The following is a 20,026-nucleotide window of genomic DNA, read 5'->3' on the forward strand; positions in this document are numbered from 1 at the left end:
CAGAGGAGGGCAAGGTCCTCACATCTGAAGACAAAGAGATGCCAAGAAGATCTGAAAAATAGGCCTTGCTAAGTCACCTCCCTAATTTATTACCATGATACCCACTTTGTCCAATCATAATGCTGTACAACTGTCCACGCCTAGGCATATAAATACACAGATTTCCCTGTTTCTTTTAGTCTTTGTTTCTGAAGACATCTGTCACATATTATTATGTTCAATAAATGTGTTATATTTCACTCTTGTTAATCTGTTTTTTGTTATAGGAGCCTCTGCCCCTATAATAATGAGTGAGAAATTTTTTCTCCCTATTGGAGCTCAGAAACTAATACCCCAAAATATAGTGCCTTGACATGCTGAACAGAATAAGAAGTCTCTCAAGATCTCTCTGACTCCTGACCGCCCTACAACCTCCTCTCAATCCTTTCTGTCCCAAAGCACAGGATGAAGTTGTTCTCTGAAGTTCCCTTATTGGCCTAAAGTCTGGACCTGCCAAAGAAGAAAACAATTACTCTGGTCTCTTCCTTGAGTTTTCATTAACTGAACTCACGTCATAGGAAGCAAGACTGAAGTCTGTCAACACATCTGAACAGACTTTTGTCACAAACCATTGTCTGCTCTGTGGGCCCAACAGATTTTGTCCCAGGCCATATTATATGTTTCTCAAGTCTACTGAATTTCCCTGAAGATCATTTACTATGTGTCCCCCCCCAAATCATTCATACCTCTCATCTCCCTTTCTTCTAGGAAAAAAGTATATAATCATGTGCACCCCATTGCATGGTGGGGCAATTACTTGGTGATTCTCCCGCATGTGTGCTAATAAATTTGCATGCTGCTTCTGCTATTAATCTGCCTTTTGTGAGTTTCAGCAAACCTTTGGAGGGCAAAGGGATAATTTTATCTTCACCCCTATATCCCCTTACAGTGGATATTCTTCATTACATAGTTACGTTCAGTAAATCTTTACAGAATATTATTTCTGATACCAATGGAAACCATATATTAATATTTATTAGAATGCAAGATTTACAAGGAAAACATCAAAGCTTAATCATCACAAAAGTAAAGTAATTGGGAATAATACAGTTTAACATTCCACACCTATCCCTATAAATCCTACCACTTCTTAAACATGAATGAAGACCACTTAGTAGCAAAAAAAGTCTGTCAGCAGCCAAGTTGTTGTTTATTTCTGATTTATTTATTTATTTATTTATTTAGAGACAGAGTCTCTCTCTGTCACCCAGGCTGGAGTGCAATAGCTCAATCTCGGCTCACTAAAACTTCTGCCTCCTGGGTTCAAGCGATTCTCATGCCTCAGCCTCCTGAGTAGTTGGGACTACAGGTGCACACCACCACGCCTGGCTAATTTTTCTATTATTAGTGGAGGCAGGATTTCACCATGTTGGCCATGCTGGTTTCGAACTCCTGACCTCAAGTCATCCACCTGCTTTGACCTCCCAAAGTGCTGAGATTACAGGTGTGAGTCACCACACCCAGCCGGGATATAAAATCTTAATTGTGTTTCTAAAGGTGAAGGTGTCACCTGTGAAGGTGCAAGGGCATCTACTTACAGATAGATGGAAACAATATTCATAATTGTTTGGAAGAATAAAAATCCATGTATCCCTTAGCCAACAGTAACTATAGAAAAAGCTACTGATTATTTAAATATTGGAAATAGAGATCAGTTTTCTAATCCTAAAAATCTTCTTGCACCCAGAATACAAATATGGAAAGATAAGTAAATACTGTGTTAGCTGTCGTACCAGTAAATATTCATGATTAAATAAAAAAAAAAAAAACACTTGATTGGAAGATTTACCATATCATTCATGGAACATTGTTTGATAGGGCTGCCATAATAAAGTAATATCGCCTGGGCATTTTAAACAGTATAAATTTATTGTCTTACAGTCGTGGAGGCAAGAAGTCTGAAATAAAGATGTTGTCAAGATTGGTTTCTTCTGAGGACTGTAAATGAAAGATCTATTCCAGGCCTTTCTCCTTGGCTTATGGAGGACTGTCTTCTGTTTCCCTTCACATTGCCTTCCTTTAATGTGTGTCTGTCTCTGTATCTAAATTCGTACTTTTAATAAAACTGTCAGTGAGCCACAAATTAGAAACCACCCTATAGTTTCCTTTGAAATTGACTGCCTTTCCTTTCTCCCTAAAGAAAACCCATGTTCCTGGTAAGAGTTTAGGGAACCTCGGGAACACTTTTTTTTTTTTTTTTTTTTTTTTTTTTTTTGGATGGGCCCATGGAGAATTCAAACCACACAAGAATTATAAAAGACTAAAAAAGTTTTCTACATTTAAAATTTTTAAGTTTTCCCTAAAATCCTAACTTCTAACATAAATGTTGGTTTTAACAAGTGGGATTCAAAAAAAGAATTTTCCCCCCCCATGGCCTTTATAACATTCAAAACTACTGATTTCAATCCCACCTTCCCTCTTAGTTTTTTCCCTTCTATCCTTTGAAATACTTTTGGAAATATTGTTGGATGTGTTTTTGAGTTTTCTTTTTTCCCTTCGTGGGAAAAATCTAAAAGGATATAAAGAAGCAATACAAAATCTCAAAAAAAAAAAAAAAAAAATTTACCTGCCCTTCCCTTTTCCTTGGAGCATTTTCTTTAGAAAACTTGTAATTGTAAATCCTTTCCCTGTCAAAAACTTGTAACTGAAAATCCTTTCTCTGTCAGTGAGATGGATGCAAATCTCTGAAAAGTTAAATAAACCTGTAGTCAGTTTTGCATTCCAGGAATGTTTTCTTGTGGGACTTGGGGTATCTTTTGAAATGTGAACATTAAGGAGGAAGGCAACTTGTGTCTCTCTCTTTGGGAGTTTAGCCTAGATACCTGGGTCTAAATTGTAGTTTCTTGTTTGCTGAGAAGATACCAAGTTTTATTTTTCCTTTGGATAAAGAGATGTATGTAACTGACTGGCATATATATCTCATAGTTTTCTTCTTTTCCCCTAATGCAATAAGCACACAACCATGTCAACACAAATGCTAACAAATACTGAAAATATCTTCCACAATTATGACCTTGCTATATCAACTGACTCATCAACAATCTGAATACACAGAATAAAATGTTTATTAGCGACAATATCAACAAATACAAAATCTATCATGAAGATTTTAGTGCCATTTATTTGAGTACTAATTATATGTCAAATGCAGGGTGAAGTGTTTTGCATAGATTATGTGCTGTAATCTTTATAATGACCCTACTATTTAAAATAGTTCCTACCACTATTTTCCGTATAAGAATCCCAAGGCTATGAAATAATTTATCTAGTTTCCATTCCTCAAAAGTAATGGCGAGTTGGACCAATCTGACTCCAGAGCCTGGCTTCTTCAGCACGAGGTGATTCTACCTCATTTATCATGAAGGAGGCTGTACTACATCATGCCAGCACGGATTCCTGCTGGATTTCTGATCATTTGGTTTGCTTTTGAGTCTGAGTCAATTTAGCCCTGCTTGCCATCTTTTTTTATGTTGCTAAAGTGATGTGGCATAGTGGAAATTCTCTGTCCTGAATATTAATAGCCTTACATTTCCCTTACTGAATTGGACTGGTAGCTGTATAATCTTGGGAGAGGTATCTATCTAGCCTCAAACTGAGTTCCACATCTGGAAGCAGGGCACAACATTTTCCCTATGGCCATGAAAACGCAGGGTAAGGCTCTATAAACATGACGTGTATGACTAGTTTTGGATAAATCAGTAGATAAGGGTACAGATACCACCTTACTCAACAATATGTTTCCCAGGAATTAGGACAGCGTCTGGTCTGTCATAACAGAAATAACTAACCAAAAAAATATAAGGCATCATTTTCTCTACCTCTTACATTGTTATAAGAAATGAAAGCAGCCTATATTTAACTATTCATTTATTTTTAGAAGCAGGATCTCACTCTGCCACCCAGGCTGGCGTGCACTGCCATGATCGTAGCTCACTGCAGCGTTGAACTTTTGGGCTCAAGGGATCCTCCTGTCTCAGCTTCCCAAATCACTCTGATTATAGGCACGAGCCACTACACCCAGGTTAACACATTTTACATGTATAAGACTGGGTCTTTTTTTTTTCTTTCACATCTAGTTCTCTCAGTACACTACAATTTAGTAGTAAGTAAAAATTGAGTGCGAAAACCATCTACACCCACACTCAGCCTGTATACTGAAAATGGAAACCAAATCTTTCTGACCATATAACATTACTTTGCAATTCCATTGTCTCTATTAGCATTATCAGGATCTCTTCCCAGTCCCGATCAAGTCTCTGTTTTGAAATATCATTAAATTAAATTCCAGTTCTCATTAAATTTTGACCTTGTTTTCTTCCCTCTGAGACCTTGCCAAACTTCTGTTGGGGAGGAAGTCTCCCCTACCTAGGTAAGCAATAAACTTAGCTTTACGTCAGGTTGCGTTGGTGACATCTGGGAAGCCAGCTTTTAACAAAGCCTATAGTTTTCTAAGACCTTAAGGATTTTTGGAAACTGCAAAGCCCTGTGTAAAGACAGATTTCATGACATAGCAAATAAGTGAGTATACACATTTCTGTTGCATTTAATTCTTTCACAAATCATGTGTTTAATACTTAATAATAATAGAACAAAATATCTCCATCATATTTACCTGTGATATAAATTGTTCAAATCTGTCAATTCACATTTTAAAAAAAATCGTAAACTAGAATTTCATCTCCCAAACAGAAATTCAAAACAGCATTTTATTTTTACTATCTCATGGCATTTGTATTTATATATTTACAGAGTTAATTTCTGAATAAAGATGGTTACATCTAATTTACTGGATAATGTGGGGTCTTACCTTTTCCAGTTTTGAAAGAGCAAGAGAATAACAGTCTTTGGCTCTGAATTGCATGAATCTCATGTTGGCTGGGTGAGTTAGCTCTGTGATAATACTGAGACTGGAAAACAACCTACATTTCAAAAGAACATTTGCATTACACTAACAATCCAATATGGTATTTTTTATAACAACATCTTTATGAGTGAGTGATTCTTAGCCTTAGGCATAAAACTATATCCAATTACAACAGCAGGGCAGTGCCACATAAAATCTTCTGTACAATGAAGGAAAAATGAAACAATATTTCCCAAAGAATATTTTAACGGACATTTTAGCACAATAAGAAAAATAAATTCAGTAATTAGGCTTTTATTAGATATTTTCTCTTTACAATTATGGAACAACATAGAAGAGAAACTCATAAAGGTGATTTAAGAAGTAACAAGGTTACTCTGAGGATGGTATTGAAACAGAAATGTGTAAAGATAAATAAGCTGATGGGCAAAAATTTCACATAATGAGCTTCTTGTCCATTATGTGAGCCCTTTCATGTCCTATGGCCCCTTATTCTCATAGCGTGTAGTTTTTAAATGTCAAATCTTGCTGCAACAAACTTCTGAGATGAGGAAATCATTTATATAAAATTTCATTGTAATGAATCAGGGCCAAAGCTAAAGCATTGATAGTGTTCCCCAAAAGTCTCCTGAGAATTTTTTTCACAGGTCCCATGGCTTCACATTAGCTTTCTGCGCATTTGACACTCTCTCAAATATATACCAAAACGAGCACACATACATACACGCTCACATAAGATTGATTCCCCGCAGAGAAAAGAGGCAGGATGATACCACAATAAATGCTTTTTATTTTTGCTGTTGTTCATGATCTGATCCTATCATGATCAGATGATCTGATATCTATGCATCCCTGTTAGTTTTCCTTGTTTAAATATTTTGATATTCTCCGTGGCAGCCACTTCTGTGATAATCAGCTTTGTTTTCCATATGATATGTCTTTAAACCAAGTTATGACCACTTACAATTCCCATCACTAGGCTGAACCATCCCTTGAACTCAGGGACTAGAACTGACTGCAAATATGCAGAATATAAACAGCCTGTTTGTGTGGCTCAGGAACAAACAACTCCTGCTGCTCTCAATTTATGAATATATGCTCATTCAGTCATGAGGGTGCTGTTACTTCCATGTGCCTGAGTGCTTGATGTGGTACATGCTTCTTTTAAGATGGGAGCCCCGTCCCTGAACCCTAGCGTTACAGATAAGTTTTTACCTTTCCTCAGGTCTAACTCCGGAAGGTTGATGGATGATTTGCCAGGACTGCCCCCTCCTGCTGGGGAGAGTGGGTCCACCATACTGCTCTGCAGCCAGCAGGGCCTTTCTTAGCCTTCAGACCAGGCTTCTCTGATTATCTGCCTCTCAGGCGTGTTTCCACTGGGCTTTAGTCACCATTCTAGTTAAGACACTAACTCATCCTTAAGAAGAGTTTTTTTTTTCCCCCCCTAGAGTTATCTGTGAAACTTAACATGCCCTCTTGGCCGTGAGCCCAAATGGACTAACATTGGGTCTTACATAATCAAGGCCCTTGAGAGCTAGGATATCTTTGGGTATTTTGTGAAATCTTTTAATAAAAGGAAGAAATATAGCCAGTATTATATAGGCTTAATCTTCATTTTGATAATAAATAGTGTTATAGTTCTTGATTTAGGTAAATTGTAATAATCATTATTTAAATAATATAAGCAAAACAATAACCAGGATATAATTTCTTTTGTTGACTTCTAATGTTAAAAATACTGTAATTTTATTTGTGCAACTGATACCTTTTTCAATAGTTCTGTGACCTTAAATTCATTACAGAAACTCTAAATATCAGATTCTGAAAAGAAAGGATGTAGCAAAGCATGAAGCTACTGGCTACATACTAAACGCACTGTTTCTTAGTTAGAATGATTATTACTATTAGTTTTTTTAAAATGTTCTCATGTTGCTATTTCTGCCTGAAATGCCATTTCTTTTCTGTTTCCTTTTCTCCTGAATCTCTATATTACGAAATCACAACCAATATTTAAAGTGGCTCTCAAATCCATTCAAGATGAAACTTAAACTATTTTTAAAGTCAGAATCATCCCCTCCACTTTGGCTCCCCAGTGTTTGACTTATTGATGAAACTACCTGACGGCCTCTCTAGCTTCCTGGTTGGTTTTATTCATGCCTTAGTTATCTTAATAAATCGTCACACCAAGAAAGCAAGGTTTCCCTCTCAGTGCCTATGACCTTATATTCCTTTAATTAACAAAGCTTTGTGAAAGTAAACAATTTCTCAATTCATGTTTGTGCATTTGAGATGAAATCTTGATGAACAGGGCATGGAATTTAATTAGATGAGCTTACGGAGAAACACTATAGCATCCATATTTCACAGGACTTTCTTTCAGCAGCTCTATTCTCACTCAAAAGTCACCCATGATGGTACGTTCAATAAATAAAAGTTATTCTCCCAAAACTCGTTAAAATTAGAAAAGTGGCCTGATGGAAAAAAATGTCTATTGACTTTTGGCTGGCAAACTCCATCTGGTAGGCCTGGGAAATGCCACCAACTGCCAATTTTCATACCATCTGGGAGTTTCAAAGTATTTATTTAAGAAATATTTTAAAATAACAATGTCACTAAAGATATTCACCATATATGGTTGTCACAGACAAAATTCAATCATCTGGAGAAATAGAAACTAAAATGAAAATAGGACAAAATGAATCAATGAACACAAAGCCCTATAGACTCATGCAGACAATAAATCCCACATTTATGCACTAAACTTTAAAAAGAAAAATTAATGGATCTAAGGTTCTCCTCTTTGTCTTTTCCTTTTTTTTCTCTCTCTCTGATGGGATGATGTCCATAAAACAATAACTATAAAGTACTACTCTAAGAGTTGTCCATGTGTTAAATCATGTAATCTTCACATCAGGTAGGAACCCTCTTGTGTTTCTATCTGTATCCTCTCTTTCCCTAGGAAGAGCTGAGGGTGCATGTCTCAACCCTGACTCTATCTTTTCAGTGTCTTTAGATGCGTGCTGGTCTGTGCCAAGCTGTGAGGAGAGATAAGCCCTATAGGACAAGTCTTGTGGTTGTCCAGTATGGCTCCTGACCAAGGTTCTCAAGGGTGGATTTTAAAAGCCCACTTTTGCCTACACCAAAGTCACATCCTCTTGCCTAATATTTTTAACTCTATGTGCCTGACTTCTTTGGATCTCAATAGTTTCCAATTTGTGTTAGAAATCGAGAGGGTCACGTTACCTCTTCAAACTGCAAAAAACTACTCTATGATTTACCTCCAATTATTAGTTTATAGATGAGGAAACTGAGGCCCAAAGAGACAAAATACTATGTTCAAGGTAACATTCTAGTAGGTGGCAGGGCCTGAGTCACACCACAGCATTAGGTGCTGAAGCTTCCCCTCCCCATTATGATAAAGAGGAAGATAGACCAGTGTAAGGAAACACAGATGACCCAAATAAAATAAATTATTAACAATATCTAGCAATGGATTCGTGTTTCATATATTAAAAATCAACTCTTTTAAAAATACATTTTATAAATTACTTTTATTTAGCCTTAATGAATAATTATCAACTTTTACTCTCAGAAAGTTCTGGTCTCCAGGAGATAGATAAATACATAAAGTAAGATTCCTGACTTTAAACACTATAATATAATAGATGAAACAATAAAAATTCACACATTATAAGGATATATGTATTTTTTCTAGGGGTGATAAATTGTGGCTGACTCAACACTCCTAGATTAAGTAGCATTAAGACACTAGTGAATGAATAAATTATGAAGAACATTTAGGACAGTGTTGAGATATCAGGCTAGAGATAGAATTTATGAGGAAAATGTAGTTACAAACTAATGAAAATAGAGTTTACCTTTGGAACATTTTTATTTCCCTTAAAAAATATGTATTTTATCTTTGATATAAATCAGTATTTTCACTTTGAATCAAGTTGTGGTTACCTGGATTCTTTTGTTTATTATCCTTTTATGACATATCTTATCAAATAGAAATATACACATATGTAGCTAAAAATATTTGGGGTCTTAATAAGAGTGAGTGAAAATACGATTGAGTGACCCAGTCACTGTATTTGAGTGACTTCTGGAGTTGAAATTAAATAGGACAACATAATTTACGTGATGTGCCTCCCATTTCTGTTCTACATAAATGAACATAGAACATTTATGTTATTTTGGACTGAGAAACTGAAAGTATTAGCTAAGCCTGCCACCTAGTGAAAAATCTAGAACTAATACTTATATAATGAAACAGTATGTTAATGCCCTTTATATCCATAGACTATTACTTGTATTCAGTTATAATATTTTATATTTACAAATTTGGTTGTCTAATAGATTTATTTAGGCTCCTTTGAAACACTAATAACGTAAACCTATTTCCGTGTCTTAATATGAGCTAAATACATTTTGCATGTAGAACATTTTAGAATTAAAATGAAATAATAAGTCTCTTTTCCCTGGGCACTAGGAACATAATAGAGCAATACTGTAATTAAAAAAAAAGAGATATAGTTTGTTCTATTTAAAACTTTTCTACAATTGCTTCGTGTGCTGACTCAGTGATATAAATGTAATTGTGGAGATGTGTAAAATATCTATGGAAGAGTTCCCTCCCTGCATTAATTTATTCAATAAATATTTTACTATCCAATATAAAGATGAAAAACATACCATATATTCTATTTCACAGGCTACTGGGGGAACTCTGAAACTAGCTATATTTGTATCATAAAGCAAAACACACAAATATAAGAACATTGGAAAATGTTTATGACATTTTATTCAAAACATTACATACTGAGCTATATGTTACACTACAAATTCTGATTGCCATGGTAGCTGGAAATAGTGTTTTTAAATAACAGGGGTATACATTAATAGGAGGTATACAGACACACTTAGATATACATAAAACACTAATTGGAATTTTTGGACTGCAATTGACTATCAACACTAAAACAAGTATAAATGTATGTAATCTTTCATAAATAATTTAAAAATACTTCAGGAAGTCTGAGTTAGTAATAAATGACAGTATGATAAATATCAGGAATCCTCTGAATCCTCAAAAATCTTATCCATGTAAACCATCGCCAATCTAAACATTAAAAGTGGTTTTCACTATATAAAGGCATCACTCATATTTATACATGTTGAGTATTTTAAATTATTTACTTATACTTATGGTTATATTATTTTGAAATCTGTCATTTTCCATATGCAGGTACGTGTTGTTTCCTTAGTAAGATTATGACTACTTGTGCCAATCTAAAGACAATATTCTTTTCTTTTAAAAAACAAAAATAAATAAACAAAACTTGCCCTTCTATGTTCTTATAGTCATGGCAATGCAGAAGTCTCTTAACTGGTCTGCTCTTACCCACTCTTTCTTTTCCTGAAATGATTCTCTACCTTGCACCTGTAGTTATCTTTTAAACTCCTCTATCCTTCAATGATTTTCTGTTATTCTTAAAATTCAGACCAACTTATGAACATACTTTACAAAGCCATGAAAATATGACTTCTAAATTCCATTTCAGCCTCCTCGCACCAATTTTCCCCTTGCTCTGCTCCAAGTCCTTGAATAGTCACTGTCAGGGTCTCAGAGCTTCATATATGCTGCCCCATATGGAATGTGCTCTCCCCATCCTTTTGCCCATTTAGTCTCTCTTCACTTTTCAGGTAAAAGATTATCAATTCCTCAGGAAGACATTCTCTGACCCATGGGACTAGAGCAAATATTCTTGTTATCTGGGTCTATATACAATTCTAGATATTTTCTCCAATAATTGCCACAGTTATAATTCTCTAATTAAAAATTTAAATGACTGCCTTAATATCTTCCCTGTTAGACTATTAGCATTCTAAGGCCACCAGCTATGTCCACCTTGTTTATCACTGCCGCCACAGCATCCTGTCTAGTCCTGACACTTACTAGATATCCAATAAACCTAGGGGCCAAGCATGATATATTAACAAATCACAATTGCAGGCATGGCCACAGATCCTGTCCTACTACAGATCCTGTCCTACTATAGATCTAATGCAGGAGTTGCTCCATTCCAAACAGATGACAATCCATGACTGTTTCAATGTTTCCATTAACATTGCTCATTATCTTACAAGTGTGGTCAGCTAAAGTTTAGAAAACAACAGCAAAAACAGCAACCAAAAATCTTTGTATTAAAACAAAATCAACCCAAGGGAACTTCTCAACTAGGTCACACCTGGACTTTTACCATACAAATTCTCTACCCATTCTGCCCTAAACATTATTCTGTGTACTCTCCAAAGAGATTTTTTTTTTTTTTTTTTTTCCCCTCAGCTCCTAGATAAAGTTCTCCTGTCTTTCTTGGCACTCTGGTCATAGGCCTGAATCCATCATTCTTTTTCTAGATGGGCTAGGATGAGACACTAAATTTCTCTAAATGTTTATTTCTTTCTCAGTAAAATGAAAGTAATGACAGATGCCAGTGACATGCCAAACAGCCACCAAGAAGGATATTTTGGTAGATCAATTTGACACAGACTTTTTACTGTGGTTGTTTCTAATCCAAAGCACATTTTCATTTGAGAGTGTAAACTTTGTTTAGATATTAGTACTTGTTCATACAAACATGAAAACATGCAATGTTTTCCAATTGTAATGATTGTCTTGCTATCTTTAGGAGGGTAAATTTCAATTTGAAATTGAGGACTTGCTTTTCTTTCACTTTTGAGGAGCTCTTCATACTGGGATGGCTTACTTGAGTGTCTTTTCTTAGATGTGTAAATAAAAATCCTTTTTTGGAGAGAGGTACAACAGGATCTAACCCCAGGAAGATCTTATCTCCTTATTGTCTTTTGTATGCAGAAATGGCAATGGCATCTGGGGAGGTAATGAGCCAATTGCTTAGGATTCAAGGAGTCTTTTCTGAGTAAAGGAGTAGAGATACACTACTCCTCTAGAGAACGTGGAACCTCTGGAGTAGAGGTAGTCCCAGAGAAAGTTTGCTGCTTTAAAAGCCTACTAAGAGCGCCCCCTCCCTGAGGAAAAAATAAATAAATTAATTTAAAAAAAAAGAAACAATAAAACTCATCATGAGAGAAAGAACAAATCAGGGTAAGTGATAAATAAAAGGCTTTTCTAGGTCGTTCTAGCACTCTCATGATGTCTGAAATTTACTTTTCTAAACACTTCAAAATAAACAATGTGATAGATGGATGCATCGGTTTAAGTTAAACACCAGGTGCAGCTGGCATTCTATTTCATCATCTAAGGTGGCCAACTTTGGCTTTTAATCTGAATGTTCACACAACATTACTTCTGTTATCTGTGCTTCTATCAATGTCATAGGCCTTACCAATCAACGAATTAGAAATTAGCTCTCAATTGAGAGTATGAATGGTGTTCTCTAAGATATAAGGATTGGCTGAAATATTTTAAAGATACTATTCCCGCATGCATAATTAATGTATAAGAATTTAGTTCTCTTAGGGATGGGGCCCAAAGCTTTAATCCTAAATACTCTGATATCCAGCCATTGTGATTGGATTTCTAGTTGTTTGATGCTTACTGATGAGGGTAACTGGATCCTACCTCTGGAATGTTGTCATCTGCCTCTAAGGAATTTCATGCAAGGTGGTGGGTAGAGAACCTAAAAGGAGAGAAAACTGGGAGTAGGAGGAAGAGAGAAAAGGGAGAGAGCTGAGATCAGTGTCAGTGTGTAGCAGATGATCAGTAATCATCCATTGAGTGTTTCGGTGCAGCAGTGATTATCATGATTGATCATAGACTTGAATCTGGGTAAGGAAGGGAAAAAGCCCTCAGGTGATAAGGGTAAGTAAAATGGTAGTAGGATCAGTGGATGACAGGTTCCAGTGTGGTCAAAGGACTATTAAGAGTTGGGGCTATTAGAAGAAATTAGATAGAAAATAAGTAGCACTACTCAGAGTGTTGAATGCTAGAAACTGAGAATGTGGAGTGTAAAATTATTCATTGTTCAAGGTTTAGGCTATGACCATGAGAATGGGTGGTGAAGGTCAGATATTCAAAAGATTATCTATGTAAGATTGTTGAAATCATCAATAATTATGATAATCAGGGTTGCCAAAAGTCATAGTAAATCAGGAACTAAAATATCCAAGGAATGCATAAAAGTGATCTGGAGGACGATAATTAACTACATCTATAAAATGTAACTCCCAAGTCCGCATAATTTTGATCATTTATCTGCATAAGTGATACTTCTTATATCATAGAAATCTATAAATGTCTGTCTTACTTTTTTATAATGTAAAACTAGCCTAGCTTAGCACACACAGATTAGTAGCTTAACATATAACACACAAAAAAGTTTTATATGATTTTTTTCCTAAAAAATATTGTCATATGCTTGGAGAAATAATAGTAATGTCATGATAGGGCATAAGAAAGGAGAGAACAGAGGTAATTTATTTGCAATTTGTATTTTAATAGTTCTTTTGAAAAATTCTGCTCAAAACTATTCAGTCTAGATCACTATATATACCATAAAACTATATAATTTTTAAAATATACTGCTGAAGACAGATAAGCCTAATAGTCAAGGTATCCAAAGTTACTAATTAGTTCATTCATCCATCCATTCATTCATTCAACAGGTGATAATCACATCTTCAGCTAGGTACTCAGAGAAGCATAGCCTTTGCACAACTAGTTGCCACGTGTGTATCTGTCCATAATTACTATAGTGAGTTAATTTTTTTTTAATTACTAATTACAGCCTTTGAACTTCTCAGTAAGACGGGGATTTATTATTATCTTGGAATCAAAATGATTCATCCAGAGAATATATAATAAAAGTTAAATCAATAGAAACATCACCATAATAGAAATAAAATTCACGGTAAATTGAAAGTTTAAATAACATGTTTAATTAAAAAGACCTAGGATCTTCTTTTATATAATTAGCTTTTGCCAAGCATGGAATCAAAAGCATGATTTTACCCTACTCACTGGCTATAAATCTCATCCTTGAATTAATTTTCTACCCTGTAATTTTCTTGTATATTCTCTAGAGAAAAAAATGCTTATATATCTGTAATATTTTAAACGAGTTCTATATAGTGTCTTTTAAAAATGTGCTGTTTAATACAGCTCATTAGTGAACTAGTTAGCTATATTCTAAGTGAACTGCTGCATTATAATAACTTTAAAGTGTATATTTCTTCTTCTGGAACAAGAGGTTCTTATGCAAATTCAGTGTAGATTTTCCAGCTGCTATGACAGATTCTTTAAATAACTGATCTCTAATCTTTACATTAACACTGCAAAGTGGGTTATTTTCTGCAGCATTTTACAGATGAGGAAAACTGAATCTTAATGAGGTTAGGAAGGTCACAAAGTTAGTGACTGTCAGCTGGAGCCTCTAGGACATATGTTGTACCAGATAAAGTTTGCTGCTATATAGTCCATGGTCAGTGGCTTTTCCACTCTGCCACATGGAAGTGATAATTATACTGCTAGTATTATTAATAGCTAATATTTATTAAGTAATTAAAAATAACCAGGCATGTGCTAAATAAAGTATTGCATATTTCTAAATCTTTAATAATATTGTGATTAATATATTGAGAGGTAGAGAAGAAAAGTAATTTGCCCCAAATCATAGTAAAAATAGGCGACTTAACACAGACACACATCTAGGCTCTCTCCTTTGAATTTTGAACTCAAACTAGAAAGCGAAATAATTAACCTCAATATACACTTTGCTACAATATGAAAGTGGAGGGAACATGGATGATGAGAAAGTTGATATTGTTTCATTTACCTCTGTAATTTGGTAGCTCACATATTTCCTTCAGGCTTTGCCAAAACTCATACAACTTATAAAAATGGTCTTTTTGATATTTAAATTTTCATATGATTTTAGGGAGAATTGTTCCAAGTGAAACTGATGACTTGAATGACAGATGAGTTTGACTTTAGTTATGGCACAGATCTTTCTCTGGTCGGGATTGTTTACTCTTACCCAAAGATAACCATATTGGGGATTCATATCCCCATTAAATTAAATTCAATGAATTAAATTCAGTGGGTACATTTAATTAATAAAAGACAGGAAAATAGTGAAAATGATGTCATGACTTTGCTCTTAACATGGGTAAATTACCTGTTCCCAGCTGCGCAGTCTTTCAGTCTTAGTTATTCAGTATGTAAATGTAAATATTTGGTCACTGCTAGGCATAATGCCAATATGAGAACATGGGCTGCTTGTCAAAACTCATGACTACTAGTACACATGATTTTCAAGAATTTGCTACTGTTAAACTATCTGAGAAAACAGATATATCATTCAATTTATTTTATGAGAAGCATTACTGATCTGGTGCTAAAAATTTAACTGTATGCAGTGCCAGTCATACTTGATGTACTCAATAAACATTTACTTTATGAAAAGAAAATGAATAAATGAGCATAAAGTCAATGTGTCTCATGTTCATTCCTCACACAGAGTCAGTGTCAAATATTTTACCAATGTTTAGCACAAAGTAAGTGGCAGGGTTGGATGATTCAGCCACTTACCTGAAAAGTGTCTGCACATTCACAATGGTTTTGGCATCTGCCATGTAGTCTTCCTCGGCACTCATGGTGCTCTCTTTATCCACAACCACCATATTAGCAGCAAAGGTCACTCCACACCTGAGTAAGTCATCTAGGCTTTGATAAAAATCAACAGAGAAAAACAAACATTGAATAAATCACAAGGTTATAATCAGTGCTAAAGTCTAGCACTATCCCCTGTGCTTACATAAGTTGCCTTTAGAGGTGGCTTTTACAGAGTGTGCACAGGTAGCTATTAATGGGAATTATGACACAATATTATCTACTAATATGAAATAATTTTTATATTGGGTACTTTACACATCATTAGATCTCAACTGTTTCAAAATGTGTGTTAAAATGTTTTAATAATTTTATTAATTATATACATGAAATATGGAATACATCCATTTTGCAATAAAATAGAGCATGTTAGAAATTTCTTTTTACAGTTACATACTACTTCGAAGACACAACATTTACATTTTTTTTACATCTAAAGTAATTTTGGCAAGAGAGAAATAAATAAGTGTTATGTTAATTTAGATGATAAGTCTAATGAAAAAATACAAAACTATGAAATGTTTATTTTTAAATGTTTATTATTCCTTTATGTAAGACCTATGTGTTATACTTTGGTTCTACACAACCAAGAGAATGTAAAATATACAAATTCTGTTGTATGCAAGGCTACTGTTTAGCCAGCCTAAGTTTCTGAGCAAGTGTTTGAGTAACCTGATTTCTTTGGCTGGGTGAAGTAATTGCTAAAGTAGGAAACACATACCTGGGAGCTAAAATAGAGTCAGTCTTCTTTCCTATCACTGACCAAAAAAAAAAAAATCTTACCTATCATTCTCCCAATGAATTAAAAGAAAATGTTTACCGTTAAAGCTGAAACAGGGAACCATTATTCTCATTGCCTCTGCTTCATGCAAACTAGAAAAGTAGAACTGAATTGGATAATGGAGACTACACTCGAATGAGTACAAGAATGTTCTAGGTACAGAGTTGATTGAAGACAGATAAGAAAAGATAGGTTAATTGATTTCCGTATCTTCTGATTTATAATAGGATGTTTAAAGCTTAAAGAGCAGTAGTTTCTCTTAGGTTTTAAAATTGAAGAGTGAAGTCCCTGAGGATCTTTTCCAAGTGCATGATTGGTTGAGTTAGCCATGTCACGTTAGAGGGAATTATTTTCCTTTTATGGGAAGGCGGGAGGCAGGATTTCTTACTCTGTTATTAGGCGAGAGGGTATTACCAAAGCCTTGAGTCCAAGATCCCCAGGAGTAGTCCAGAAAAAATATTTCGCTTGAATCAGGAACAATGGTCTGTGGCAGAGATTTTATGGCTAAAACTGTGGAAACAGAATGTTATTCCAAATAAATTTCCTATGATAAGAGGGGCCAGGACCATAACATCCAACCACTATGATGACCTTCAAGTTTAAATGCCTAGGGATACTTGGGTCTTTCTTTTATTCAGGAAATGTATCATAATTTTTCTTAATTTATTAAATACATTAAAAAAGAAAGAGTTAGATGGGAAATGAATGTGGTATGGCCCTTGTGGACCATCAAAATGACGCTTAAGTCATATGTCTTCACATCACCTTATTATAATTTTACATTACTTTCTCATATTTCAGTTTTCACAATCTTTTTTCTTCATTAATAAATATCTCCATTATAATTACCTATATAGGAAAAGGAAAGGATAGGGCAGTCGAGGATAAGAGTGACTGGATAAGTATATATGCATAGAAGTGAAGATAGGAAAGATGAATATTTAATCATCAATAATTCAATGACGTTGAAGTGAACACTTGACCAAAAGTTTACTTTGAGAGTACCCGTGCTACATAGCTAACTGTTACCTATACCCACATGTATTGATTAATTCCAGTCTCAAAAATACTAGCTGTTACAGTTTACTCATAACCTTGGCAAATTATCATTAATTATGAATTTAAATCTATATAGAAAATAAATAAATTTGGAATAATATTTCTAAACCATGTAGGAAGCTTTTTCATTTTTTAAGTTTTAAGATTATATTATTCTTTTCTATTTACTACTGCACTTTTTTTTTTTTTTTTTAAAGTAGGCTTCCAAGCTCATCTTATAACTCCTGTCCGTCATAATTTGTGCAAGGCCATTGCCTTATTTTTTCCTCAGCATGGATGCTTTACACAGTGCGGCCAGCAGATGGCAGCACAAGAAAGTCAATCTAGACAGAAAACAAGTTATAGGAATAATTGGCAAAGCCTCCCTTTCTATCCCTCTCTAAGATCCCTTTTTGCAAGGACTAGAATGTGAAATGTGTAAGTATAAAGAAGTGTTCATGAATGTGTTTTAATTCATTCAAAGAGGTATTTTTAAAGAAAGATTTCAAACACAAGCAAAAGAGAACTGTTAGATGAACATAACAGTCCCCAGACCAATAATTAGCTGTTTGTAGCCAATTCTGTTTTATTTCTGTCCCTAGTAATTTAATCCTCTCAATTCTTTATTCTCTCATCATAGATACTTTTACGGAGGCAGAATCCACTTCATAGTTTACATCAGAAAAGATAGATGGGATGCTTATTCTTTAGCTTTTAGATATACTGTTTTTCTAACAAATTTTAACAGAACACTATCATCTCAAAAGATTTCAAAAAAGATGACTGGTTATAAAACATGTGTAGAATTTAAATAGTAATTTTAGTGCATCTAACTACAGTTTATTTACTTGGTTAGTATTATCATACCTGATGATGTAAATTATATTAATGTAGAATGGAGGCTAAACATATTTTAGACTGGTTGACCTTTAACATATCTACAGCACTGAATACTTTTAAAGTTATAAAACTTTGTTTTCTTCAACATCTACAGGATAAAATGTAAGCATTAAAGTTCTCAGCTGGTAAATTTTAGCATTTTATTTTGAAGGCTCTGGCTGACATTATTTAGAAGTGGAAAAGTAACACATTATTTCAAGTATATTAGCTTTTGATCTTTTATTTTATATATATTTTAATGTCACCATGACACATGTATAAGAATTTGTATTTAACTACTAATGTGTTAAACACATATGACCTTTTAATTAACAAATATTTTAGAAATTATAAACTCTGACATGTGACCAAAGTAAACCCTAAAGGAATTGTTCTAATTTATAAGTTAAATTACTACTAAGTTAAAATGAGCATTTCTAAATTATTTCAGTTTCCAGAAGTTATCGTAATGCTATCAATGCATCACAATATTGCAACTTTAGTTTTCTCTACCACTATGTCAATAGTAATAACGTTGTTATAGATGACACAAAACTAAAAATAGCATTAGAAACTGAGCAAAACTGACAAAATTGACATGCAGCAAGATTTGTTTTAATTCAACAATAGATTACTGCTTAGAAAGTTTAATACAAGATGTATAACACGAGAACATAAGCTCTACATGCAAAATATATCATATTTGCAATACTGACACGGCAAATTACACTCATCATGCAGTAACAAGGCACAGCACATGACAAACCACAGGACACTACACTAGTTAGTGTGCCAAAGATTTTGTCACCTACTTGTCAATAGAGCCCACCATGTAGTAAACCATTGGAAACCAACAGATTGCATCCAGAAAATGCATATCTGGCCTAAGTAGTAGATGGGTTACAAAATGAAACACAATGTCACAACAGTGGCAGCACTTCTAGGGAAAGGAAGTAAGTTGACTTAGTTTGTATTTCCAAAACTCAACACTGCTGACAAAATTAATTTTAGTGCTTTTTTTCTTAACATTAACTAGAAAATGTCATTTGCACTTGTTATGAATCATAAAATGCCTCAGAATTATAAAAACAAGTTGTATTTCAGCTTTCTAAATCAGAAACATTATGGCATAATTCTACAAAAATACAGAATTGATATTCTTAATTATGACTAAGAAATCTTATATATAAATTTAAAAGTTATCCATGCAGAGGAGGCCTTGTAAAATAAAAAACTAATGCATTTTTTTAGATGATTTAAAGCAATGGGTACTAATTAATGCCTACTAGTGAGCAACTATTAAGCATGTCTATTAAGAACCATTTTCTCTAAGGGATAGATGTATAATCACAACATGCCCTATATAATATATCAGTATGTCAAATAAATATAGTATATATGCTCATGCAAAATACGTATTATATAAAATCATAATGAAAGTAATGCATTTTTTAACTTATTAGTATACTCAATATATATTATTGAGGAAACATTTATGACTGAAATCTTTACTTATATACATATTTGAGGAAAGAACCATAAACCAGAAAGCTTCCTTAGAAATTGCTTAATCTATTGTATTCATTTTACGAAGTTATTAATTCCTTCAGGTATCTATTGACTCAGCATATATGTATCCAAAAATTTTATTTAATAGACATTTTAATACATTCAGGCTTATGCAAAAGAATATCCTGTTAACTTATAAGAAATACAGAATTTTAAAAATTCACATAAAAAATCATACAATTCTATTACATATTTTAATCTG

General features: G+C 34.0%; 1 protein-coding gene across 1 annotated transcript in view; it reads right to left on the reverse strand.

The window, feature by feature from the left end:
* KCNT2 (potassium sodium-activated channel subfamily T member 2) overlaps positions 1-20,026 on the reverse strand; it is a 226,476-nt gene that overhangs the window by 45,306 nt on the left and 161,144 nt on the right. The window contains 2 exon segments of the mRNA XM_017874830.1: positions 4,847-4,958; positions 15,477-15,611. Coding sequence (XP_017730319.1) covers positions 4,847-4,958; positions 15,477-15,611 — 247 coding nt within the window.

This window comes from Rhinopithecus bieti, unplaced genomic scaffold (assembly GCF_001698545.2).
Source record: "Rhinopithecus bieti isolate Rb0 unplaced genomic scaffold, ASM169854v2 scaffold_9420, whole genome shotgun sequence".
In the NCBI taxonomy this organism is placed as follows: Eukaryota; Metazoa; Chordata; class Mammalia; order Primates; family Cercopithecidae; genus Rhinopithecus; species Rhinopithecus bieti.